The sequence below is a fragment of the Larus michahellis genome, chromosome 15 (assembly GCF_964199755.1).
Source record: "Larus michahellis chromosome 15, bLarMic1.1, whole genome shotgun sequence".
NCBI classification, from domain to species: domain Eukaryota; kingdom Metazoa; phylum Chordata; class Aves; order Charadriiformes; family Laridae; genus Larus; species Larus michahellis.
In genome coordinates, this window is record NC_133910.1 from 11,491,878 (window position 1) to 11,516,291 (window position 24,414).

Sequence of the window (24,414 nt, forward strand, 5' to 3'; positions counted from 1 at the left end):
GGTGGGTGGGCGGGAAAAGGGGCGGGGCTGAGCACATCCCCGGGGTCAGCGCGCCTGCGCAGTGCTGCCTCCCCCGCAGCCGGCGGCAGCGAGGCTGCCGGGTGACGGCAAGATGGCGGCCGCCATGGCGTGGCTGCGGCGGGGCGCTTGGGGCCCGGTCCGGCGGTGAGGAGAGGGCCGCGGGGAAACCGGGGGGATGCAGCGCCCGGTATCGGCCGCAGGGAGGTGCCGCCGGGCCCGGCCTCCCTCACGGAACTTCCTCTATCCCGCAGGTGCGGGCTGGCGGCCGGCCGGAGCTACAGCGGCGGCGGCGCCTACCCCAGCGTGTCGCTGACCTGCCCGCTGCCCGGCGTGCCCAAGGCGGTGTTCGCGGCGGCCGAGGGCCGGGAGCGGTTCGAGACGCGGGTGACGGTGCTGGAGAACGGGCTGCGAGTCGCCTCCCAGAAGAAGTTTGGGCAGTTCTGCACCGTGGGCCGTGAGTACCGGCACCGGGGGGACACCGGGCGCGGGCACTGGGCTGAGCTGGGGACAGCCGCACTGGGCCTGGCCGTGGCCGCGGCAGTGACACTTCATCTCCCCCGGGAGCCTGGGCTGTGCGTAAGGACAGGTGTGGGGGTAAAAGTCACGCTTTTTCTCTTCTTAACTTTAGTTCTTATAAATTCGGGATCAAGACACGAAGCGAAATACCTCAGTGGGATCTCTCACTTCTTGGAAAAGCTGGCTTTCTCCGTGAGTACCATTCTTGTCCTGACGGGGTCCCAGAATTTGTGAAAAACACCTTAAATTTGCACAGCAGTGAGCGACCAGGGGAAGCGAGAGAGAGTGGCCTGCTCCTCGCAGCGGCACCATGGGTTTGATCTGTTTAAGTAGATGGTGATGGTATTCCTGGTTGTTATGACCATAATTATATTTGAAAGTCTGTTGTGCTTTTACTTCCAAGATCAGTGAGTATTTAGCCAGCTTTTGACTTAAAGAATGTAGAAGATGATGCTCGTTCTGGGTCACACTGAAGGATTATAACGTTATCATTTTACCAGTTCGTGACATTGGTGTCTTCATTCTTAGTCCACAGCTCAGTTTGGCAGCAAAGATGAAATTCTCCTCACCTTAGAAAAGCATGGAGGCATTTGTGACTGCCAGGCATCCAGGTATGATGCTCTTTCTCTGTTACCTGAGTGGTGTAACACTGACAGTGGTTTGAGTTGCTTTTTCTGGTGTGTGACAGTAAAAGCCACTTTTTGCTTCTAAGCACCAGAAATCCATTTCTGCCGACTGCTAAGAAGATACAAAAGTGAACCTGAAAGGCTTATAAAAGTCAGTTCTGTTTCCTTTTGAAAGCATTTAATAACGGTCGAGCACTTTTATTTGTGATTTCCTGATGCACACTTATTGAATGATCATAGATGTGACTTCTCAGTGCCGAACCGTCTGCTTGTGTTGCAGGGACACCATAATGTACGCTGTTTCTGCTGATGCCAAAGGCCTGGACACAGTGGTCAACTTGCTGGCTGATGTAGCGCTACAGCCCAGGTTATCAGGTCTGGGAACATAAGTCTCTGTCTCAAAAAAAGACCCACAATGCATGACTTGCTATTAGATTTCAGAATTCTTTGTTAGATCGCGCTTGTCAAGAAGTTATGTAGCAGTTGGGTATTTTGCATGGTGGTTGTTATCTCTTGCTTTCTCTCTTGTTACAGATGAAGAAATTGAGATGACTCGAACAGCTATACGCTTTGAGCTTGAAGACTTGAATATGAGACCTGATCCAGAGCCTCTCCTCACAGAAATGATCCATGCGGTAAAACACTGAAAAGTCTACCTTGCGTGCAGTCCCCTGTATGTGACATGCTGCATTCTCTCCCTCAACTAAGGGTTTATTTTAGACTATTCTGAAAACAGATTTTTCTGTTATTCAATTAGATTTCAATGGCGAGAGGGAGAATTTTGCTGTCCCTCCACTTTGAAATCCTACATTCTACACACGTGAAAGATTTTAACCTAAATTAAAACTATCTATAACTTATCTTTGTTGACCTGGATGACAGCATGTTGTTGAGTAACACTGACATTAGTGAAATAATGCTCAGCCTTTCCTCTGTTGCATATCTCAAACAGGTAGGCATAATTCTAAAAAAGGAGAAGGTTTAGATGAAGTAACATGTTACTTTAATGTATCTGTTTCCTTTTAGGCAGCCTACAGAGACAATACAGTTGGACTGAACAGGTTCTGCCCAGTGGAAAATACTGACAAAATTGATCGAGAAGTCCTGCATTCGTACCTGCGCAACTACTATACGCCAGACAGGATGGTGCTTGCCGGGGTGGGAATCGAGCACGAGCAGTTAGTGGAGTGTGCGAGGAAACACCTGCTTGGAGTGGAGCCGGTGTGGGGCAGCGGGCAGACCAAGGACGTGGACAGATCTGTGGCTCAGTACACAGGAGGCATTGTGAAGGTAAAAGGAAGGGGGAGGTGGCATCGTGCCTGTCGGTTGGAGGTGCAGATTTGTACTTCAGCTGATTTCTCCATAGGCTTTGCTTTTCTAACATTACATACTGTTCATGAATGAGAGACAAAACTGGCCATGACAGCCATTATCTGCATGACAGGTTAATTACTGGGAATGCATGAAGCTGGATACAAGAGAGGTGAAAATCTGCTCTAATAATTTATCTGCCCTTCCCACAGGTTGAAAAAGATATGTCAGATGTGAGTTTGGGCCCTACTCCCATCCCAGAGCTTACACACATCATGATTGGGTTAGAAAGCTGCTCATTTTTAGTAAGTATCAACCTCAAATCATTTGTTTTGCGTGCCCTGTTCTTGAAGAAACATTGGCCCTCTTGCTGCACATACAGACAAGCAGCTTTTTCACTGACAGTTTGATAAAGGCACTGACCTTTACGCTCTTCTTGTGCCATGTTTCTTTCTGGCTCTTTTTCTCCCTCTTTACTCATCACGGACCCTTGAGAGCTCTGCTGTTAACTGAGTGAATTTCTTGCTGCAATTCAGGAGGAAGATTTCATTCCCTTTGCGGTGTTAAACATGATGATGGGAGGCGGTGGCTCTTTTTCAGCTGGAGGGCCTGGCAAGGGCATGTTCACCCGACTGTATCTCAATGTGCTCAACAGGTGTGTTTGCCTTTCTGTTTAAGGGCAGAGCAGTCTTCTCTAGCAGGTTCTCATGGATGGCTTCATCTTCTGAAAGCCAACACCCCCAGGTTTTACATTGGCTTATTCTGCTTGAAACACGCGTGATTGATTTGTCAGTGGGCATTTTGAGAGGGTGAAAGTAAAGGTCAGAAGTGACCAGGAACCCCGTCTTCCTCCACCAGACCACTCCGTCCTTTAATCAGGGGACGGTAACAGAAGAATTGGCAGTAGGCACCAGTAATGCTGCTCTGTGTTGTTCTGGGTTTGGTCTTGGGGAAGCAAGTGGAGAGAAGGAAGTAGATCATAGAATCATAGAATCATAGGGTTGGAAGGGCCCTCTGGAGATCATCTAGTCCAACCCCCCTGCCAGAGCAGGGTCACCTAGAGCAGGTTACACAGGAACATGTCCAGGTGGGTTTTGAATGTCTCCAGAGTTGGAGACTCCACCACCTCTCTGGGCAGCCTGTTCCAGTGCTCTGCCACCCTCAGAGTAAAGAAGTTCCTCCTCATGTTTAGGTGGAACTTCCTATGCTCAAGTTTGTGCCCATTGCCTCTTGTCCTGTCCCCGGGCACCACTGAGAAGAGCCTGGCCCCATCCTCCTGTAAGGCAGATGCAGAAGTTACGATGGCACATGCAGAAGTTACGTCAGAGGCAGGAACTGACAGTTCTCATTGGCACTGCTGAGAATCCTGAAAGTGCACCAGGAGGGAACTTTCATGTTCATTTTTCATGTTTCATTTTTACATTTAAATTTTTCATGTTTCATTTTTACATTTAAATTCTGTTTTTTAAGTTTTTAAATACTGTTTGTATACCCACAGGCACCACTGGATGTATAATGCAACCTCTTACCACCACAGTTATGAGGATACAGGTCTCCTGTGTATACATGCCAGTGCAGATCCAAAACAGGTATATAGGCTGGTATTCAAAGACAGCTGTCCTTAAAAAGTAATCACATCTCATTACCAGACAGTAATGTTAATAAAATAAGCATTGTTCTAATCTTCTTTCAATTATCTGTTTTTTCCTAGGTTCGAGAGATGGTGGAAATCATCACAAGGGAATTCATTCTAATGGCAGGAGCAGTAGGAGAGGTCAGCACCCTAACGTACAGACTATGCAGATGGCCTTTGAGCTGAAATACTGCATTGCACTGACCGTGCTAGAATGAATTTCTGTAGACAAGTATTTCTGTAAAAAAATACAGTAATTTTAGCACCACGTTCACAAAGAGGGAGGTTTTCCCAGAACTCTTACATGGTATCTTGTATTAGAGAGCAGTGGCCAGGCTTTTTTAAACATCTCCTTGTATTTGCTGCTCATTTACAGGTAGAACTTGAGCGAGCGAAGACGCAGCTGAAGTCCATGCTCATGATGAACCTTGAGTCTCGGCCAGTTATCTTTGAAGATGTGGGAAGGCAAGTGTTGGCCACAAACACAAGGAAGCTACCTCATGAGCTCTGTGCCCTGATCAGTGAGTACACAATGCTTTTCCTTGCCTTGACTGAATTGTAGGTACAATTGGGTGGGGGGAGCAACTTACAACATATTCTTATAGCACAGATAAATTGCCTTAGCATGGGGGCATAAATACTACAGATCTGTATTTCAAACCAATCTCAATTGCTTGCAAGCTACCACAATGCTTATTTTTGTCACAAGGAAGGAAAAAACAGAAGCATGGTAGAGAAAGTCTAGAGTTAGTGATGGTTGTCACAATTCTGGCTTTCTTTTTTCCTGCAGGCCAAGTGAAATCTGCTGATATCAAGAGAGTGGTCACTAAGATGCTTCATAAAAAACCAGCTGTGGCTGCCCTGGGTGACTTAACAGATTTGCCCACTTACGAACACATCCAGACAGCGCTTTCCAGCAAGGATGGGCGACTCCCTCGGATGTACCGTCTCTTTCGATAAAGCAGTGCATCCCGCACCTCTGACAGACTTGCTTCTTTTTTAATATGATTTTGAGATTATAATATTGCTGCAAGCCCTCTCCCCCAATCTTTCCAGGCATACTGTGCAAACATGGAGCTATGCTACAGCCGAACAAAGCTGCTTCACAACACTGGACTGTGAAGAGCTCGTTATGTTGGGCTTAAATGCCCACCCTGACGCCGGATGACTGCTTTGACCCTCTGAGTAGGTTACAAGAGAAGATGGGTGTATACAGCCTTCTGTTGGCATCAGGGAGAACATAGCAAGCCAAAATATTCATCACTACAACTGAAAGCATGTATCTGAGAAGTAAGTCACTGCTGTGTTACCACTTAGTCACATCGCCAGCAGAGGTGGGGCTGTCACGCTGAAGGCCCTGTGTGTGCCCTTCTGGTGGGATGTGGTGGCATGTTAAAGAGCTGGGCTTATGTATCTGAATTCAAAGAATATTTATAGCTGTTACCAAGGTGAACAAAGACTTAGTCAAACTGAATGAGGAAAATAACCAGTTATTATCCATGTGAAGTTAGGCAACAAGTTTCCTGCAGTCCAGGTTTTGTTACAAGCATCATGGATCCATTTCACCAGTGTAGTTTACCATCTCTAGTACTACTAGAAGTCACATCTGGAAGTAACTTCATCATTTTGCTAGAGCTCAGAGGAAAGTAGACCTATGGCATAAATAAGTTTCTGTGGAGTTCGTCTACAGAGATACTGTGCATAATGCTACATGCACACTTACTTATTGTAGAATTAAAGCAATCCCATTCTTTAGTTTTTTCACTTGGAAGTGAGCTATGCTAAAGAACAAAAGTTCTTTTACTCCAGAGTTGGTACCCAAATAGGAAGTTATTAAAGGAGTTGCTGCTGCACCCTCCTTCCTTCAAATTGTCACACAGATGAACTTAAGGCTTTGCAAAAAGACACAATGGTCAGTCTCAGAACAGAGATGGAGCTCAGCTAGGAGTCCAGATCAACAAAATGACTTTCAGAAAGCTCACGATCTTTAAAGTGACACGAAGCTAAGTGCCACGCATTTGATATACTGAAGAAGACCCAATAGAGAGGAAATTAAACATCCGATTTACCTAATCCCCTAACATACGGGCTTAAAAATGTAGACAGCTGCGTTGCAGCACTTCACTGGCTCGATGTGCATTGTAAGGAGCAATCAAACTGGGAGCACAACACTGTGAGGCAGCTATTACCTGCTTTACCCCCACTCCTTTCTCGTGCAACTAGAAGAAAACATGTTGCATTGCTTCTTGGGGAACCCACAGTATGAAAGTCCTATTCAGTTGTTGTGTATGTTTGTAAGAAAATAAAGAGATCTCTAAATGACTGGAGCAAGTAGTAAGAGTTCTGAAATTCATCGGCTAATGGGCTGGGTTTCTTGAACTGGCAGGTGAAATGTGCTTTGTTTGTTAAATGCAAACAATCCCAAAGGAATCTGTCCCACTTTTCCAGCTGAAAACAAATGGCTCAGGTGACCCGAATGGTTAGCATGCATCACACAAAGAACACTAGTTCTGACAACCCTGCAGTAAGAGCTGCATCTCATTTAAGGTATTGCATTAATTTATTTTTATTCCTTTAAAAAGAAAGGAAATTCAAATACCTGATGGCTACAGACAGGTCAGTGCCATAAATGTTTGTACCGCAGAACAGAAGCTCTGTCTTGGACAGGTTGCATAGTTAGCAGCACTTCCTTCAAGTTGTTTGCACGCTGTTTTATGTACTAAGGTGATTAATGATCCAGCCGATCTGTGCCCATGAAGTATTAGCTGTACGTAACGTTTTACCAGTGCCATACTGACTGGTCCATGTAGTATGTTTAGCCTTAAGACAACACTACTTCAAAAACAGTAAGTTATTCACAGTTCACTGAATTGGAAACATAAAAACAAAAGGAATTAACTGTAATCAGAGGTAATGGAACTGCGCTCATCCGACTTGCTGCAGTTTCTCTGCGTGCTTCCCTAGTACCCTCCCTTGACATCATAATCACTTTGGTGAAGCATTACACAGCAGCTGTACTTAGGCCATTATTTTCAACTCGAGTGTCCTGCTGCTGAAGGCAGGTAGTGTTTTATCACCCCTGGGGAGGGCAAGTGAGTTAAGAAAGGGATTGGTTCAAGCAGTCTCAACAGCCAAATATATGGTGTGAGAGACTGATATTTACCCCCTTAGTAACAGAAGGCCTAGAGAATAATTGCTGAAAGGCAATGTTTCTACACTTCAAATGTACAGTAGTACATTCACACAGATCTTGCTGTAGAGGACCAAAAAAGCCCAATGCAGGAGCACCATCCTTACACAAAACTGCCCAAGTCCCCTAAGTGGTCCCTGTTACAAGTTTTACAGATACCATACGCTTGGCTACAGATAGATAAGGAGAAAAAAACACAACCCCACATCGTATGTATGTAAACCAGATCAAATCAAACAGACAAACACAAATGTTCACCTTTCTGCAGGCTTTTCTTAGGTCCCCTGCCCCTGGTCACGCCAATTCCAGAAGCTGTGCTCCCTGCGTGGACTCATCTTAGAACCAAGAGACTGTACCCGGTTGCTTCCAAAGATAGTACGGTTAAAAATAAATCAATTACATCTGTTGGGATGGATGTCCTAAATAAGTGACTCCATTTTCTTGCGCAAAAGCACTTGAGCTACATGGATTAGCTCATGCAAATGGAGGATGAGGTTTAAGACATTCTTCACAAGCCACAGCAACTGCCAGAGGTGCTTAGGCAGACAATTCCCTGCAGAGTTTGCCATGGCCTGAAATCCTCTTTCCGGGCACCTCTAACACAAGCATTGCAGAGTCCTCAGCTCAGGAAACGCTACATATGCTGCTGGATTTTTGGTCCTTTTGCTCTTGCCGTTTCTGAAGTTCCCTTGTAATCCGCCTCTTTATTCCGATTAAATAGAGTTCTCTGTCAAACTGCCCTGCAGCAAGTGGAATGCTACAATATAAACACAAGCAATTAGATCAGGGCACAAATACATTCTTCTTGTTTACCCAACATTTCCCAACTAGTTCATACAACAAAGGCCAGAAACCTAATTTTTACTTTCTTAAGGCATTCGGTAAGGTTTTTCACAATACCTTTAAATTAAGAAAATATTGGTTGTAAAAGGCAAATGTACTTTCAATTTAAGCATGAGCATGCCTGTATTCATAAGGTGCATACATAGAGGACATTCTTTATGACCCTAAACCAAAAAATACTCATTTCAAAAGCTAAACTAGCTTACTGTTAGCTCTGTGTATTCGCTGGTATTGTTCATGCACAACAGTTCTTACCTTGGTCTGCTCCAGAGAGGCCAGAAGGAAACCCTGGCAGCCCAGCTTCACAGACTCCGCAATACTTCTGTTTAATGGGTATTTAATACCCATAAACAAAATAAAATCCCAATTCTAATTGCACTGCTGATCAAGTGCTTTGAAAAATGGCCATTTTCTTGCTACCTGGGTCTTGAAATCCCCAAGTGTGCTACTCCCAGGAAAGAAACTAACTAAATTTCAGTGACTTAACCAAATTTTCTATGGAGTTCTACTAGCATGGCAGTCCACAGCGGGGCATTAAGAAACTTGGAAGATCTCAAAATATTTCACTGACATACAGCTACGTTGAAATGCAGCCACCGAGGAGAGAAAACAGCACTGATCCCGAAGAGGGAAAGAAGAACAGAAGAGGGAAGTTGTCCATGCTGACAGGAAGAAGAGAGCTGTATCTCAGATAAAACACAGATTTATAGTCAACGGCAATGCACTCCGTTTATCTCCCTCAGGAGGATTAAGGGACCCGGCAGCCGGGATTTCAGTTGTCAGTGCAAGGCTTAAGCACTCTTATTGCTCTGACCACTGAGCGTGTATATTGGGTAAAAAACAAAGAAGCTGTGGAGTGCTACATGGGATAAACTCTATTTCAGGAACTCTCCTGAGAGGACAAACTCTGAACAGGAGCATATCCTCAGGATCACCGGAGCCATGTGCAATCATACAGAATGGTTGAGGAGGTACTAACTTGTCTCTGCCAGGTCTCACTTTCACACGAAACAAGGCAAATACAGGCCGATGGTCTGAAGTTTTGATCACAGGACAAGATGAGTACTTGACAGCATGGATGTCGTCTCTGTACCGACTGCGGTATACAACTCGATCCTGGGAGGCAGAGAGAAAGGGGAGACTGATGGTAGCTCCCTTTACACACACCCCCTGCAAAAACACACTGGTTCACAAGAGACAAATCTATTCATTTATCACACTCCGCTCAGTGAAATTAAGTGTCTTGGGCAGGGACACATTCATGAAGAAAGTGTGTCTGATCCCAACAGCGGTTCTGTGCCCAGCTCTGAGCACAGGGGAGAATGCACTGGAACAGGATGTAAGGCAGGGAAAATGAAATTAGCAGCCCATGCCAAACTCTCCCTCTGCTCACAGATTCAAACCAGTTCCACATGCCCTGTTGCCCTTAAGCAACAAACCTCAGCAGGACTGTATCTCATGCAGCCCAACTGTGGAAGGCAGCTTTTTCTCGCAGGCGAGAATCCCCTTTGGAGGTGGACGTGAGGCTGAGCAGCCCTTCCGAGCACGCTGCTCTGAAATCACCCTTACCGTGTAGGAAGGAGTCCTTTGTTTGGAAGTGGTGTCATAGCTGTCCTTTCCTATGTCAAACTTGTAGGAAGGACGGAAATTAATGTCAGCCTCTTGGAATCCTTTGAAAATAGACCCTGTAAGGGAAGGGGAGAACAGCATGAATAACAAATTCCTCCTTCCTAAGAACCTGGCACACTTTTTGCATTTACTCAACACTGCTTAACTGATGCTGGCGAGAAACAACAGCCATGTACGTACGGGACTAGAAAAACCTGGGCTTGGTCTCCAGAAAGGGAGCAAGCTCAAGTTCTTACACTGAGGATAAAAAATAGCCAGTGGCTATTTAAACAACAAACACTTCGTGCATGCACTTCCCCTTCCACTGAAAGCTCATGCTGCTTCGCAAATGCTGGCTATTCAAACCTAAATGCCCCAGACACTGTGATGGAATGATGTCCAGTTTGTAGAGGTGTCAGATGAAACAGAGCAGAAAATGGCTTGGGAGATTACACTATATACAGCAAAATGCTATCGCAAAAAGTCCCTTGTACAGATTGTCCCTGTATTTGACAACTGCTGCCTTCCTTTTTTATGGAACTTAATAAGAGAAAGCAGGAAAGTTCTCTAGGAAATAGAGATTTGGCTGTAATTATTTCTGTTCCTGGAGACTCAGAAGAAAAACAGCTGTCCCTCACCCCTACTCATTTCACTAGTAAGTTGGTCATATGCCAGTAGCTTGGACACGTCTGTTTCTGGGTTCTGGTTCAAGATGGAATCCACGGTCTCACGATCCTTATTTAGTCGGAAATTGAAGTCACCAAACCAGAAAACTTCATCAAACCGAGTTGTGACATCATCTGCAAATTCAAGCCAGAAGTGTCAGTATAAAGGTAAACATCCGGAAAAATTCGGAAAGCAAAAAAAAAAAAATCCCAAACCTTTCTTCTCTAAATCTCCTTTTGACTTTTGAGGAAAATCAAAGTATATGATGTAGCTACACGCTACAGCTGTATGATGCACGGCTAGATATGTTCAAGCAGCAGGCATAAGTTCTTTCTTTTTACTACCAGGAGATATAATACTTGAGTATGCTTTCTGCCCGTGACCATCACAGAACGTGGTAATAAAAAAAACAGTAGAAAACTGAAGCGAAATTTTAAAAAAACATAAAAAAAGCTGAAAGAGACCAAACTATCTATAGAACCTAAAAATATTACGAACGCAAAAACTTAACGCTACACAGCAGATTAAGAGTAAATTCATCTTTCTAGAAAAAGGACTTAGCTATTATATACCTACACTTCATGTTAACAGCACAGTATTAAGAAACAATAATGGAATTTGGCAAACAATACGCTGACCTGCAAATTGACATGCAAATTGAAATATGTTCCTCCCCTTAAGTTTCAAAATAATTTCTAGTTGTTCTAGAAAACACTTGGAAAATGAAACACATCCATAATACTGATAAAAATTACACCAAAATTACCTTATTGCTGTTCTGAGAAAAAATACATCACATGAAAATTCTCTTCAAATTTCCTCTCTCCCCCTCCATTTCAACTTTTTCTCTCAAATTCCCCCCAAAATTACGCCCCACCTAAAAAAAGAAATTACGTGAACAGTAACCATCCTCAGACAAAAAGACTCGTGGTCTCTGTTTATACTATCTCAAATTAGCACTCTCATTCTCTCTTCCTGAGTGTAGACTGACAATGCACAAACTCTGTTCATGTGGGCTCCCAAACAACCATGGTTTCACACTTACTAGAACTAGATCGATATGGGTTTGTGTCCGGAACGTTCTTGGGAAGTGTAAGGGCTTGAATGGTTTTATTGTAGTCCAGTTTCCTCTCATTCACCTTGCTGTCCCCAGCTGAAAGACAGAAATCCCACCAACGCATCGTTTCAATTCAATTACCATTTTTGGTTACAACGGCAGCTTCCAAAGGGCATTGGACATGTAAAATGTAACACACTGACCCAGGGAGCATACAGACTGAAAAATAATGACAGAAAGTGTGGAAAAAGGGATACAAACGTGCAGAGTTAATTTTTGTTTTTCTAAACACTGTTCTTTGGTAAGTTTGCTACAAAAAAAATCCTCCTCCCTTACTATTCTCAGCTCAGCAATCCTGAGCTTTAACTTCAGTCTGCCCTGCTCCTCTACCCCCCTGCAGATTTTTTTACTTTTATAAAGCAACCCCCCTCCTCCCTCAATCAGGACGCTCCTAACAAGACCGTAAATGTCTCACATGTGAAGTGTGAGGTGATGAAGAGAAAGGAGGTCCCAAAAAACGTGAAGCAGATTCCCAGAGCTCCCTTGGTTTTGATCTGAGATACGATTCGAGTCGTCACCGTGGCATACTCCACCTCTGGAAAGAGAAAAGGAAGCTGCTGTTACCGAAAAGCCTCTAGAGGTAGTGAGCAGGAAAGTTAGGCAAGGGATGGCCTTGGAGGAAGGACAGGACGCCCGATGGCAGCAGTCCTTTCCCTTCCCCACTCTCCAGCTCTTACTGGACCACACACCTGAGCAGAACCAGATGAGGTCCCTGCGAATGAAGACCGACATGTACAGCACCCCATGCGCAGCTGAGTAGAGCATGACGTAGTGGGGGCCTAGTGTCTCTTGCAGGCGGATCTCCCACTCTCTTCTGCAGGAAAGAACAACAGCTGGATCAGAAGGACAGTACAAGAGACAATAACCAGGAAAGGAAATCAGCACCGCGAAAACAGAGCAATCCCTTTGCCAAGGTCGAGTAAGCGTAAGCAAAACCTCCACTGCCACAGCCATGCTGCAGGGAAGGCTGGTCAGTTTGACGTGTAACTCCACACATGCCACGCAGGGGCTCTGTGTGTCGGTGAGAGTATTACAGCTGCTGTACCGAGCAGCTTGCAAACCTGGGGAAAAGGGAGTCCCACTGGGAAGACACCCTAAAAAAGCAGAGTCTGACATGAGGCTTCAACCTGCTCTTCTAGGGTTGGTCAATCTCAGACGGACTAGAAATTTGCAGCAATGTGCTACTAATGAGCACGTTCTTGCTAACGCTAACGGCCAGCCCCTGGGCCAGCTCACAGCCAGCTCAGATCCACAGTAGGATGCCCACAGAAATCACACAGGAGTTTGGCTATTAGCTGCCCTGACAACAGGACCAAGCTCTGTATCTACAGATTTTTGTGACATTTATCTCTAAAACTCATTTCCCCTGGTTCTCATGCACTGGAGTTCAGAGTCTTATTAAATGGGTTTATTGAAAATATTAATATGATGGAGACTATCTGGAGACTAATTAAAACCAAAGTAATTAGTTAACAATAAAAGAGGATGGTTCATTACATTGTTTTTGCTACCTGTCTGGACAGCCTTCTTGAACCCCAATGACATACATGTCCTGGGCGTAGTCAGGATCTGTTGGTAATAAGAAATCATCCAGATTCACAGGAAGTTCCTATTATTTAAAAAAAAAAAACACACAAAAAAAACCCCAAACGAGCAGTATTAGTTACGTGAAGATTTACTAGAAAAGTCAGAAAAGTCCAGGCTAAGCTACAAGTTCCACAGCATATATCAACAATTCACACTTCAAACAATAGGTTAAGTGATAATACTAAGAATTCTCGCTAAGGTGAACGTGCATGAGAAGGCCTTATAATTTTATAAAGACAATAAACTCAGGTTGACAAGGAACATAGTCACAAACAGAAAAAAACCATTGCACCAGTCTTTGCAGTAAAGTCAGGGTAACTTTACCACTGCCAAAAGACCTGTGGAGACTTACGTGCACATACCTTCTGACCCTGCATGTTCCAGGTGGCCACAAAAATGCCAATATTTCGATCAGGGAAATATCTGCTAAGTTCTTCTGCTCCCAGTAAGGCACCAGTTGCCAGAAGGCTGCCTTCCAAATAGCTTCTGTGAAGAGAAGACGCATAAAAGAGCATCTAAGGAAATGTTGGAATAATGATTTGTAACGTTTGAATCTTGAGTTAATCAAGAACGTATCTTCAGCTCAAGAAAATGGCATTTAGTATTTATATAGTGTTCTGCTTGCCTGAAGTTCCTTATAAAGTTCCAACCCTTATAGAGAGTTCATGGATCACATGCAAGAAAACAAAACTATTGTCATAAACTGTCCTTTTCCAAGCCAGGACACGAGTATGATGGTGAGCCTGATGCTGCACAGGTTCCGTGATGAGAAGACTGAAGCCATCCAAAGTTTTCCATCCCCCTAGAACTTACCGCAGACACAAATTGAAGAGATTGGTTTGATACTTGAGTGTCTTGAAGCAGGTCAGCGTACTTAAAACATGAAAAGAACTCCACCATTCCCAGTGTTCTGGCACCAAATTGCTCCTAATCAAGGATTCAAACTCACATTCTTCCTTCAATTCAGCTCATCAAATTAGCTTTCAAGTAAATAATTTCTTGAGTCTGAGGTCTAAAAGAACATCACCTTTGAAAAGGACAGATCTGCCCCACAGCACCTGCCTCTCCAAAGAACATGCTGCTTACAAAAGCAAGGGGTATTGGCAAAAGGACTACAAGGTGAATAAGCACTTTTAATCTTGCTTAAGCTCTACAAATAACGATGACAGCATGACGCCAGGGAACGCTGCGCAACCCACTGCTCTGCCCAGCCGCCTACCTGACTCCAAGCCTTGCAGAGGCAAGTGAAAGAAAACCCCTCACGGCAAACAAGGAACGATCTACCTTTGGGGCTTTTTTACCAGTTAGTAACACTTTATCTCAGAATTATTTTCCCCTGTACCACTGACTCCCACTCTTTGGATCAATGATCAGATTTATCCCTCAAGGTCTTGCAGACTGTTGTGTGTCTGTAACATACCGCCTTTAGCCGAGTATTTGATATCCTTTACCATTTAACACGTTTCCTGACCTGCAGCATTACCAATAATACCCGCTGCAGCGTTTGTGCTGTGCGCTGCCAGGTCTTCACGAATAGTGGTTCTGCAGCCAACACAAGAAGAGGATTCGATACACCAGCAAGCAGAGTAATACACCCACCCCAGTTCCCTCCAATCAATAACCTATATTGAGCTAAGAATGGAGACAAATGAGCGACCAGAGCAAGAGGCCAGGGCCACACTAGGAGAAAGTGCTGAGATCTGTCTGGAATCAGACTCAAGAGATTCCTGGAAAAGCTGGGGCAGAGGAGCTCCCGTGGGACACTGACGCAGTTCACAGCACATGATTTGATCCTGCCAGAAGCTCAACATCTGCAGAGGACTCTCAGCACTTTACAGAATTGTACTGCATGACAGTTTCAAGCTAAAATATTCGGGTTTTCTCCTGCCATTATACACTTCCGTTTGAGCTGAATGTACTTTTAGATTTAAAAAAAAATATTAGTTTTTCCCAACTGTTAGCATGCACAGCTACTGTTTCTTAATTTTCAAAACAGATTACTTAAATATTACAAGCAAGCTGACAGCAAATCAAACTTACAGTTACATCAAACTATACCCAGCTGAAAGGAGCAAATATACGGTATTTGTACTAATCTCTTCATCTTCTAACTGTTTCCAGTCTCCACAGCGGGATAAACAACACAGAACAACTTCTGTGCTCTCCCGATTGGTCTGAAGCTCCCTGCCTCTGCCCGGCAGGATTCTGCAGGGCAGCTGGCTCCCTGCTAACATCCCCCAAACCTTGCCAGGAGAAGCTGGGGGACGTACCTGCTTCGAACATCCTTGGAGCGAATGGGAGTGAGCAGGCTGAACGTAGATTTCATGGAGTCTGTGGAGCAATTATCACAGACCATCCCGTTGCCATGTAGCCTGCTATCGCTCAGGCTGCTGCTTACCCTCCCAAACTTGTGCTGAGAATAATGTCGATAATCCATACAATCTGAGTCAATCCTATTAGCTGTCCTCAGTGTGTGAGAGGCCACATTGAACTCCATGGGCGGCAGAGGTCGAGCCGGCATTATTTGGGACAGCCGGGGTTTGCCGCCTGCAAATGCTTTCCCCCGCAGAAGCCCGCCAAAGGCACTGGAGATCTCGGAGGCTCGTTTCCCCAGGTCGGAGGTGCCTCCTCTGCTCTTCCCCATGGGACCAGCTTCTGAGGCGTCTGGTGAACTGTGCAAGGAGTTCTGCTGGCAGGGGCTTGCCCTACCCCTGACGGGAGGGCTGAGAGACGCTTCTTGCAGAGAACCATTTGAGGAACTTGTCTCGTTGGGATCAGTCAGACTTTCCTGACTCGTTCTAAACCGCCTCCACCTCCTCCAGCTTTTCTCATCCAAAGATGCAGCACGCTCCAGCCGGGGTTTCCGAGGAGGCCTTGGAGTGATCGATTTAATTTTCATATGAGCTTTGAGTTCATCTGGTAGAAGCTTTAGGGTTTCATTTAAAGAGGTGCCTACACTTGGAGGATCTTCAAAGGTAAGCACCCCATCGCCACCAGCCTCCTTCTTGGCTGCTTTGCCAGCTTTTTTAGCGTGCAGGTCCTGTACTGCTCCACCCTCCGTGCTCCGAGTAACACATGCCCCTGAGTGCTGCGGAAATCCATTTGGAGTACTCATTCTCCCCTGGGTACCAGCTACGGACACTGCTCCGTATGAAAAGTTCCTCACCGCATAGTTTCCTTCCCTTGCTTAGCCCAGAGACTCACAGGGCTTTAACCAAGCCAGAAAGACACGGAAATCGGAGACAGCTCAGTCTTCAGTTGAGAATGAAGGGCAGGGTTATGTGTAGGCCAATGCATTGTCTGCACAATTTCAAGAGGTGGGATACCTGGATTTCGCCAAGAGAAACATGTAAGAATGAAAAGTTATTGAGCTGCGAATTCTGATCCTTAGTCAGAAAGCAAGCTCCTCACAGCACCTCCCTCTAGAACAACTCAAACCTTAACATGACCTTGTCAGAAGATCAATGTTATTTTCTTTTTTTTTTTTTTCAAAGGCAAAGCAGCGAACTGACTTCCTCGCTGCTGTGGGCATCACGGCTGCGTACAGACTTCTTTAAGAAAAGCTTGTGTATACTGTTAGCATGAAAGGAAATTAGAACTGCACATAAATCACAGCTTGTCCCCCTTGCTGTACCATGAGTCACCAGTACAACCAGCCTTCGGGCTGCCCAGAGCACTGGGTGCCAGAGGCCAGGAAATTTCCAGTGATCTCAGCTTCTACCGTGATCTCACAGCAGGGAGCTCGCTGACACCTTTGCTTGCTTTGTGCCAAGCTCCAGCCACCACCACTGGAACTGAGAAAATATCCGAGGAGCAGTTCTAGGGATACAGCATCAGGGTTCAAGGTAAACTCCTTAGGGGGGGGTAAGGTAAACTCGGGGGGGAAAGCACCTCCTTTTTCTGCAGTTATGGGACCCAAACTTCCCAGCTGCAGAGACACACTCCGTAGCTCTGTACTGGAAACGCCAAATCCCGTAAAGCGCTAGTTCTGCGCCCGAGGCGAGACCGCCCGCCCTCTGCGCTGCCCGGAGCGGAGGGAGAGCTCCGCCAGCCCCTCACACGGCCCCGCTCCGCCACCACGGCCCCAGCCCTGAGAAGGGACGACACGACGGACGCGACCCCTCCCCACGGCCGCGGGCACCGGCCGCCTCAGAGAGACCACTGACCTCCGGGCCCGCTGCCGCCCCGGCGGAGGCCGGCTCCGCTGCGCTGGCCTCGGCGGTACTTCAGCGGGCCGGGCCCCGCCGGCTGCACCCGGGGGCGGCCCAGCCCCCCTTCTCCCCGCGGCCCCTCAGAGCGGGGCGGGCGGCGGCCCGGGCCCGGCGGCGGACGGGCCGAGCGGGCGGCGGTGGAGGCCGCCCCAGCCCCGCCCGTAGCAACGGCGGTGGCGACGCCGGGCTGGGCCCGCCCCGCGAGCGGCGACAGCGCCCCCTGGGGGCCGGAGGACCGCGCCGCCGGCCCCCGCCAGGGGGTGGGAGGGCGATAATTAAATAAATCAATCAATCCTTAAAGCCCTTTAAAATAAGCAGTTTAAACCGAAGCATTTTACACTTCTACACCTTCAATTTCGACCACGGCAGTGAAGCTCTACGCACAGGTAGCTCCAGCTCCCTTGCTTTAAGCAGAGCACTTCCAAACCCCGAGGAGAGGTGCCTTCCCCCTGCTTGCTAAAAGCAATAACCACAAGAAGTAGTAAAATGTGAAAGTGCTCCAGAGCGCAAAATATTTTATTTAAGAATTTACAGTGTCAAATCTTACACTTAGGAAAGATAGCCGCTCCCAGCTCAAAGGAAGCCTTCTTGAATTAAGTTGTCTGGCAGTCTCTACTGAAAGGAGAAAATCAGCAGCAGCCTGGCGAACTGGAGGAAAAGCCAAGTGTCTGACGGGGTTTCAATTATAGAAAAGTAAACAATGCCGACTGCTGCTGACCACGTCTGGAATTGAGTATGGACCATTATGCAAAGGTTTCTAATCCCCCAAACAGCATTTTACCTCTGTTACATACAAACCTTTTAGGACATACGTAAGGCTATCGAGATCTCGGAAAGGTAGCGTTATGCAGGAAAAGAAGAAACAATCGGGGACCAAAACTGTCAATTTCACATTCACGTTATTTCTACTCATGGGCAGAAATTCAAGTAAAATAAAATAGTTTGGTGGCAAGTTCTAAATAAAATATGGCCTAATGATTTAATAAATATTTAAAGTTTATTTCTCTCTTTGCAGATAATTCAGATTCTTCAGTGAATATGAATGTTGCATATCATGGTTTTCAAGATTTCTTATATTAAGCCTAAAGATTTTAAAGTCCATCGGTAGAGGTCTAATCCGTCTACATTTAGTATGTTTGAAATTCAGCTGTTAGCTATTTAAGACCTTGGTTTGTTTTAGTAATGGAAATTCAAGAATAGAGTACTATGCTGATTCTGGCACTCAACAGGAAAAAACTTCAACAACTGTCCAGCTGTTACCACCTTAATGTACAGTGCCAGCAGTTCGAGAGAAAGCGAGTAACCGTATTGCACTTAAAAGAACACTCACTCGTCAAATAGTACAGCATGGGCTATTATACAGAGAGCTTCTTTCAGACTATACAATTTGCTTTACAAGTAGTCTAAACCACAAACTACATACATACTATGTAAGATCCAAATCAAATTAGTATTAGATTACAGTCACAGTTTTCATTCAATATAGGTCAACTTATTTGGATGAGCTGTGGCCCCCTCCCTCCTTCCAAAACCACACCAGCACAAGGCATTTCCCAGAGGAACAAACATCTCTGGCTTCATACACTGACAAACCAAGTCCTCTTTGATGAGCATCACAATTGCGCATGGTCCTCTTAAGGCCACAGAGCAGTATGTTACAATGTGGACAACCTTTTCCTTTCCCTCCGCTGGGAGGGGAGCATCCTTCAGAAATTAAGGAATCCCTGAAACTATGCCTTCCAAGGTCACACTAGTAGGTTTAAAATAAACTTAAGGAATAAATTGCCTATGCAATTTACAAATAGTTTTTGTAACAGACAGCAACTGTTTCCTCCCTTGTGTCTATTCTTTATCACAGCAAAGCTATTTCTAGCCAGGTATTTTTAAAAGGAAAAGTTACATATATTTCATGTTTGGTAATGATTTGCGTAGATGAGGTGCAAGTAGGGAGACCCATGAAAAAAAAATCACCCATCATTAAATTTCTGTCATCTCAACTGCAGGTAGTACTGATACCATGTGCTGTAAGATTGAGTAGTTCTTTGTATACTCGGAACACAAGTGAGAATTCCAAATACAAAGCCATCGTACTCTACTTCAATGTCGGATACTTCCTCTGTCCAATTCTTCCCAGTCTTGAACTTCCAGTGACTGCAGGAGACTGGAAAAGGAGAAGAGGAATAAAAAAGAAAATGTTCTGTAAAAGTGTCATACTGGAGACAAAATACAAAGAGTCGGCAATTAAGTTTTGAACACAAACCTGTTTAAGTTGAACAGGTGCTAGACTGGTCTATGTGCACATTTAACAGTCTACATGCAACAGTCCAGATTAAGTTAGCAAAACATAAAATCATGGTTTTGTTTAATAGTTTTGTTGAAAGTAAAGAGGAGGCCTTTACTCACTTGTGCAAATTGAGAAGGATTGTAGAACGGTACTGTTCCTGCTGAGGGCCCCCCCGAAGGCGGTACAGCTGCAGGCTAGAAAGTAGATAACACTGAAGTTACACAAGAGCAGAGCTTCACTGCCTCTCCAATGGGGTTTGCTTAGCCTTACAGAACAAATATTCACATTAAAAATGCCAACAATATGGACAGCGCAGCATATTGTAACAACTGCAAAAAGTGCTGGTACAGTTTGCATCCACATCTTTAATATTACTTGCTTAATGTAGGAATTGGCAAAACAATGTCACATGCACAAACTGTAAATAGCTCTGAAAAATCCAAAGCATGCAAAACCAAAACAAGACACCAGTGCGACTTCACTGAATTAGTACCTTCTGCTTTTGTTAGTAGACCTTAGGACTTGCCCCAAAATAAACATTCTATGTCAAGTTTTGCTTTACTAAGAAATATCAGAAAGAGTTCGTGTCACCCCTTTATGGTGACCCCCCAGTACTGAACTTACAGCAGAGATGAAGCATTCCTTTAATTCCTACAGGGGCTTTTACAGATGGAAGAGGCAACGGTATTATTACCAATTGGAGACTGGCAGTAGAAGAATGACATTTTGCTTGTGTGAGTCTTTTTCGGAGGTTTTTTTTTTTATTGGGTTTGCGGTTTTTTTTTTTTTTCCTTTAAACACAATTGACTTCTTTGGTATCCCAGGAAAGAGCTGATCAAAATTATCAAGTGAATCTCTTCGGAACATGAACATAAACAAAAAGCATGCCTGGATTACATGCATTCTCATAAATACAAAAAAACTCTGAAGACCCTGTTCGGGTGTTAAAAGGAACACTACATCATTAGTTACTTTTAACGTTATTTATGTGAAATGAGAAGAGGGGAAAATGACTAAAAGCAGCATTAGTAAGTACTTGAGCAAATGCAAAATAAAGGAAGGGAAAAGTAAATAAGTTAACATAAATGAGAATGGCCAGCCACATGTACCTGATTAAAATGCTGGCTTACTTCACGTGATAATGAACTCATTGAACTAGAGCGCGAAAGCTACAAAACAGCAAGAACACACAAATACAAAAAAAAACACAAATAAAAAAAGTCGTCATGCATGTCACTGCCCCAAGCTTTCAGTTGTTTTATTTAATTTTAAAAGTCTCACTGCCAAAGGTTAAACCAACTTCAAGTTAAAACAAAATAAAATGTAAAGCCAGAAGTTAGTTTAAATCAAAAGGACTTCTTAAAGCACAAAATTATGTAGGTATAGAAAACATTTAGTAGGAACAAAGGTAACGTTACTCTGCCTGGCACACAGCAATCTATTCTTGTTGTGTCTTGCACTTAATATTAGTGAAATTATATGCATGCATGGAGGCAACAAGAGATCCTCAAACTGCTACTGACATTTCACTCTGAAAAAGGCTTGTGAAAAGTCTACTTATATAGAAAAAGGAGATCACATCACAGAATGTAGGACACAGAGCCTGAACTTCTTGTGTGGGCTTAAGGTCTTTTTTGTACAATTCTGGAGGCAGTCATACGATTCCATCTTGGCTAGTCATCAGCAACTGAATCAGTTGCTTCTTGTTTTAGATGGCCCACTACAAATTAATGGTTAAAATATCTTGCAAAAGTCATTAGCTAACTACTTTGCATCAAGTCTTACCTCGCCTGATTGGGAGCCATCAGTGTTAGGAAGTCCAGATCCAGGAGGAAGGATCGTAGGGTTTAAATACTAAGAAGAAACAATACACTTTTGTTTATCTTCGCTATTATGATGCTATTTCACATTTCTGCTATATTGATCCCACTGAAGCAAGATGTTGCAATAAATCAAGTCAGGTGAAACATGCAGTGTATGGCTCTTACTATGTTCTTGGTCCCTTTCCTGACACATACTGCACCCATAGGCCTGCAGCCTTGCCAAATTAGGAAATGCAACTTCTCATGGGCTTCCCACTTCCATTTTCACTTGCATTTCCCTTCTCCAGTTCTTTAACTAAAGTGTTATACACAAATGTAATTCCTACAACAACATGATTTGTACGTACCATGGCTATGAAACTACTATTCAGAATCATGGGGATTTTTTTTAATAAGAAGTTTGAATTTTTATATATATATAAATATATATATATATAAAAAAGACATTCTTTCTAACCCACCTCTGGTTCAACAGCTGCAGCAGGATCTGTGTTGGTCTGATTTGCAGCTGGTGCGTGCTCTGCTGCACCGCTCCCTTCCATTGGCTGGGGTTCCCCTGGAACTGCAAAGGAAGTGGGATTTAGCCAACACACCATACCAGGATATTTGACTTCACAGAGTGAGAAGCAGGGACATCAGCAGAACAGTTTTTCTACAATACCAATCTTCTCCCAGGAAAAAGGTAATTTAAAAAGGGCAATGTCAACGTCTCTAGATGCCCCAAGTCTTGTTAGAAGTCTGCAAGAGCAGGAGTGCATACAGTTCATACAGATAATCTTGGTGCAACACAGCAAGCAGCGACAGCGGGGTGTGGGGGGGAAGATGGTAAGCAAGTGTGCAGGTAAGACCTTTGTTTGCAGCACGCAGAGCTGAGCTTTACTAACCCATTTGTTTTACTGCAGTTCCCAGACTAATTCTACTTCTAAACCAAATTGCAGTTAATGAGAATGAACATTCTTAAACATTCATTAAAGGCTACATAATACACACACTGGCAAAAGTGGCAGATGACCATATAACCATAAATAATCATACAACCTCCTTACAATTTTATCCACTCGTGACACACCTGAGTTTGGAACAAATACATTAGCAGGAATTGGCATTGGTGCCAAAGGGGCAAATAGGTCTGATGGTGCAGGAGCAGCACCGCTTGACTTGGTTCCACCTGGATTCAGGACATCAACATAACGGGCTCTGCTTCCAGCTAAAACAGAAAAATACAGAAGTAACAGAAATAAGCCTTGTGTTAGTCATCCCCATGTCTATTTTGAACAGTCAAGAGGTTAAGCCATCTTTCCGAATCAGAAAATAATGCTCCAGGGATACAAACAATAATACACAAGTCACGATACAGTTGTGACAGCGATCACAGTGCAGAAGTTCAGCACAAGCAAGGCCAGCAATAGCCACAGCTCCATGAGCATTCTCCTGGAGAAACTGGCTGCTCATGGCCTGGACAGGTGTACTCTTCGCTGGGTAAAAAACTGGCTGGATGGCCGTGCCCAGAGAGTGGTGGTAAACGGAGTTAAATCCAGTTGGTGTCCGGTCACAAGTGGTGTCCCCCAGGGCTCGGTGCTGGGGCCGGTTCTCTTTAATATCTTTATCAATGATCTGGATGAAGGGATCGAATGCACCCTCAGTAAGTTCGCAGATGACACTAAACTGGGCGGGCGTGTTGATCTGCTTGAGGGTAGGTTGGCTCTGCAGAGGGATCTGGACAGGCTGGACCGATGGGCTGAGACCAATGGTATGAGGTTCAACAAGGCCAAATGCCGGGTCCTGCACTTGGGACACAACAACCCCATGCAGCGCTACAGGATTGGGGCAGAATGGCTTGACAGAAAAGGACTTGGGAGTGTTGGTTGACAGCCAGCTGAATATGAGCCAGCAGTGTGCCCAGGTGGCCAAGAAGGCCAACAGCATCCTAGCCTGTATCAGGAATAGTGTGGTGAGCCGGACTAGGGAAGTGATCATCCCCCTGTACTCGGCACTGGTGAGGCCCCACCTCGAGTACTGCGTTCAGTTTTGGGCCCCTCGCTACAAGAGGGACATTGAGGTGTTGGAGCATGTCCAGAGAAGGGCTACAAAGCTGGTGAGGGGTCTGGAGGACAAACCTTATGAGGAACGACTGAGGGAGCTGGGGTTGTTTAGCCTGGAAAAGAGGAGGCTGAGGGGAGACCTTATCACCCTCTACAACTACCTGAAAGGAGGTTGTAGAGAGATGGGGGCTGACCTCTTCTCCCTGGTGACAAGTGATAGGACGAGGGGAAACGGGTTCAAATTACGTCAGGGGAGGTTTAGATTAGATATTAGGAGACATTTTTTCACTGAAAGGGTTATTAAACATTGGAATAGGCTGCCCAGGGAGGTGGTGGATTCACCATCCCTGGAGGTGTTTAAAAAAAAGGGTAGATGGGGCACTTAGGGACATGGTTTAGAAGTGGCTCTTGTCAGGGTAGGCTAAAGGTTGGACTCGATGATCTTAAAGGTCCCTTCCAACCTCAACAATTCTATGATTCTATATCACTGAGCTGCCAACTGTTCCCAAACAACCCCAGAGAAGCCAAGACTTCTACCTTCACATTTTATGCAAGAGAAAATCTGAAGTATTCCATACTTCAAGCGTCAATGTTGTCTGTTACCTGCTCTTCTGGAGAACATGTTGACAGGGGCACCAGGTGGGCTTCCAGCTCCAGGTGGTGCAGTCTGAGGAACTTTAGGAAATCCTGTTGGAGGTGGCGGTGGAGGCTTACTCTGCAGGGAGAACAAAAAGAAAATATCCAATCACATCACTGACTGAGAGTTTTAAACCAAGTACCCATCTAACTTACTTTCCTTACCTATTATAGAACACATAAAATTGGGTATACGGACACATATCTTGTAATATGGACCAATATTCCATATGATAACTAACGTCAAGGCATTTCTACAACCCATCTATGCTCACTCTAAAAGGAAACATTTCTAACAGT

General features: G+C 44.8%; 3 protein-coding genes across 11 annotated transcripts in view; 1 reads left to right on the forward strand and 2 right to left on the reverse strand.

The window, feature by feature from the left end:
• Nucleotides 1-18: 18 nt before the first annotated feature.
• PMPCA (peptidase, mitochondrial processing subunit alpha) lies at nucleotides 19-6,434 on the forward strand. The gene is made up of 13 exons (XM_074608877.1): nucleotides 19-165; nucleotides 273-475; nucleotides 650-729; nucleotides 1,066-1,148; nucleotides 1,444-1,538; nucleotides 1,698-1,798; nucleotides 2,190-2,453; nucleotides 2,687-2,779; nucleotides 3,011-3,129; nucleotides 3,973-4,063; nucleotides 4,186-4,248; nucleotides 4,484-4,628; nucleotides 4,898-6,434. Exons 1-13 carry the CDS (start codon nucleotides 113-115, stop codon nucleotides 5,065-5,067), a joined length of 1,560 nt encoding a protein of 519 aa, XP_074464978.1. The 5' UTR covers nucleotides 19-112; the 3' UTR covers nucleotides 5,068-6,434.
• Nucleotides 6,435-6,617: 183 nt separating this feature from the next.
• On the reverse strand, nucleotides 6,618-16,379 carry INPP5E (inositol polyphosphate-5-phosphatase E). 2 transcript variants are annotated; one of them, XM_074608876.1, is made up of 10 exons: nucleotides 15,389-16,379; nucleotides 13,481-13,604; nucleotides 13,043-13,140; nucleotides 12,221-12,345; nucleotides 11,947-12,066; nucleotides 11,460-11,567; nucleotides 10,387-10,548; nucleotides 9,710-9,825; nucleotides 9,120-9,256; nucleotides 6,618-8,054 (listed from the first exon to the last, which is right to left on the reverse strand). In XM_074608876.1, exons 1-10 carry the CDS (start codon nucleotides 16,231-16,233, stop codon nucleotides 7,922-7,924), a joined length of 1,968 nt encoding a protein of 655 aa, XP_074464977.1. In that variant the 5' UTR covers nucleotides 16,234-16,379; the 3' UTR covers nucleotides 6,618-7,921. The 2 variants fall into 2 exon arrangements, 1 of the variants encoding a protein (XP_074464977.1); XR_012590053.1 differs by having other exon boundaries at nucleotides 6,645-8,054; nucleotides 8,396-9,256; nucleotides 15,389-16,373.
• Nucleotides 16,380-17,818: 1,439 nt separating this feature from the next.
• Nucleotides 17,819-24,414, reverse strand: part of SEC16A (SEC16 homolog A, endoplasmic reticulum export factor) — a 31,811-nt gene continuing 25,215 nt past the window's right edge. For 6 of the 8 annotated variants that reach the window (XM_074608886.1, XM_074608885.1, XM_074608884.1 and 3 more), the window contains 7 exons: nucleotides 24,082-24,193; nucleotides 22,506-22,643; nucleotides 21,898-21,998; nucleotides 21,399-21,467; nucleotides 20,723-20,782; nucleotides 19,733-19,807; nucleotides 17,819-19,490 (listed from right to left, as the gene is read on the reverse strand). In XM_074608886.1, the coding sequence (XP_074464987.1) occupies nucleotides 19,422-19,490; nucleotides 19,733-19,807; nucleotides 20,723-20,782; nucleotides 21,399-21,467; nucleotides 21,898-21,998; nucleotides 22,506-22,643; nucleotides 24,082-24,193 (624 nt within the window). In that variant the 3' untranslated portion in view covers nucleotides 17,819-19,421. The remainder of the gene's footprint in view (nucleotides 19,491-19,732; nucleotides 19,808-20,722; nucleotides 20,783-21,398; nucleotides 21,468-21,897; nucleotides 21,999-22,505; nucleotides 22,644-24,081; nucleotides 24,194-24,414) is intronic. The other 2 variants (XM_074608883.1, XM_074608880.1) reach the window with 1 other exon arrangement.

Coding starts and splice junctions, on each gene's coding strand:
- PMPCA (XM_074608877.1), top strand. CDS start 113: ATGGCGGCCGCCATGGCGTGGCTGCGGCGGGGCGCTTGGGGCCCGGTC. Junction 476..649: donor GCAGTTCTGCACCGTGGGCC/GTGAGTACCGGC, acceptor TCTTAACTTTAG/TTCTTATAAATTCGGGATCA. Junction 2,780..3,010: donor TAGAAAGCTGCTCATTTTTA/GTAAGTATCAAC, acceptor GCTGCAATTCAG/GAGGAAGATTTCATTCCCTT.
- INPP5E (XM_074608876.1), bottom strand. CDS start 16,233: ATGAGTACTCCAAATGGATTTCCGCAGCACTCAGGGGCATGTGTTACT. Junction 12,346..13,042: donor CAAGAAGGCTGTCCAGACAG/GTAGCAAAAACA, acceptor TCTTTCCTGCAG/AAGAGAGTGGGAGATCCGCC. Junction 8,055..9,119: donor GTGAGACCTGGCAGAGACAA/GTTAGTACCTCC, acceptor TTTATATTGTAG/CATTCCACTTGCTGCAGGGC.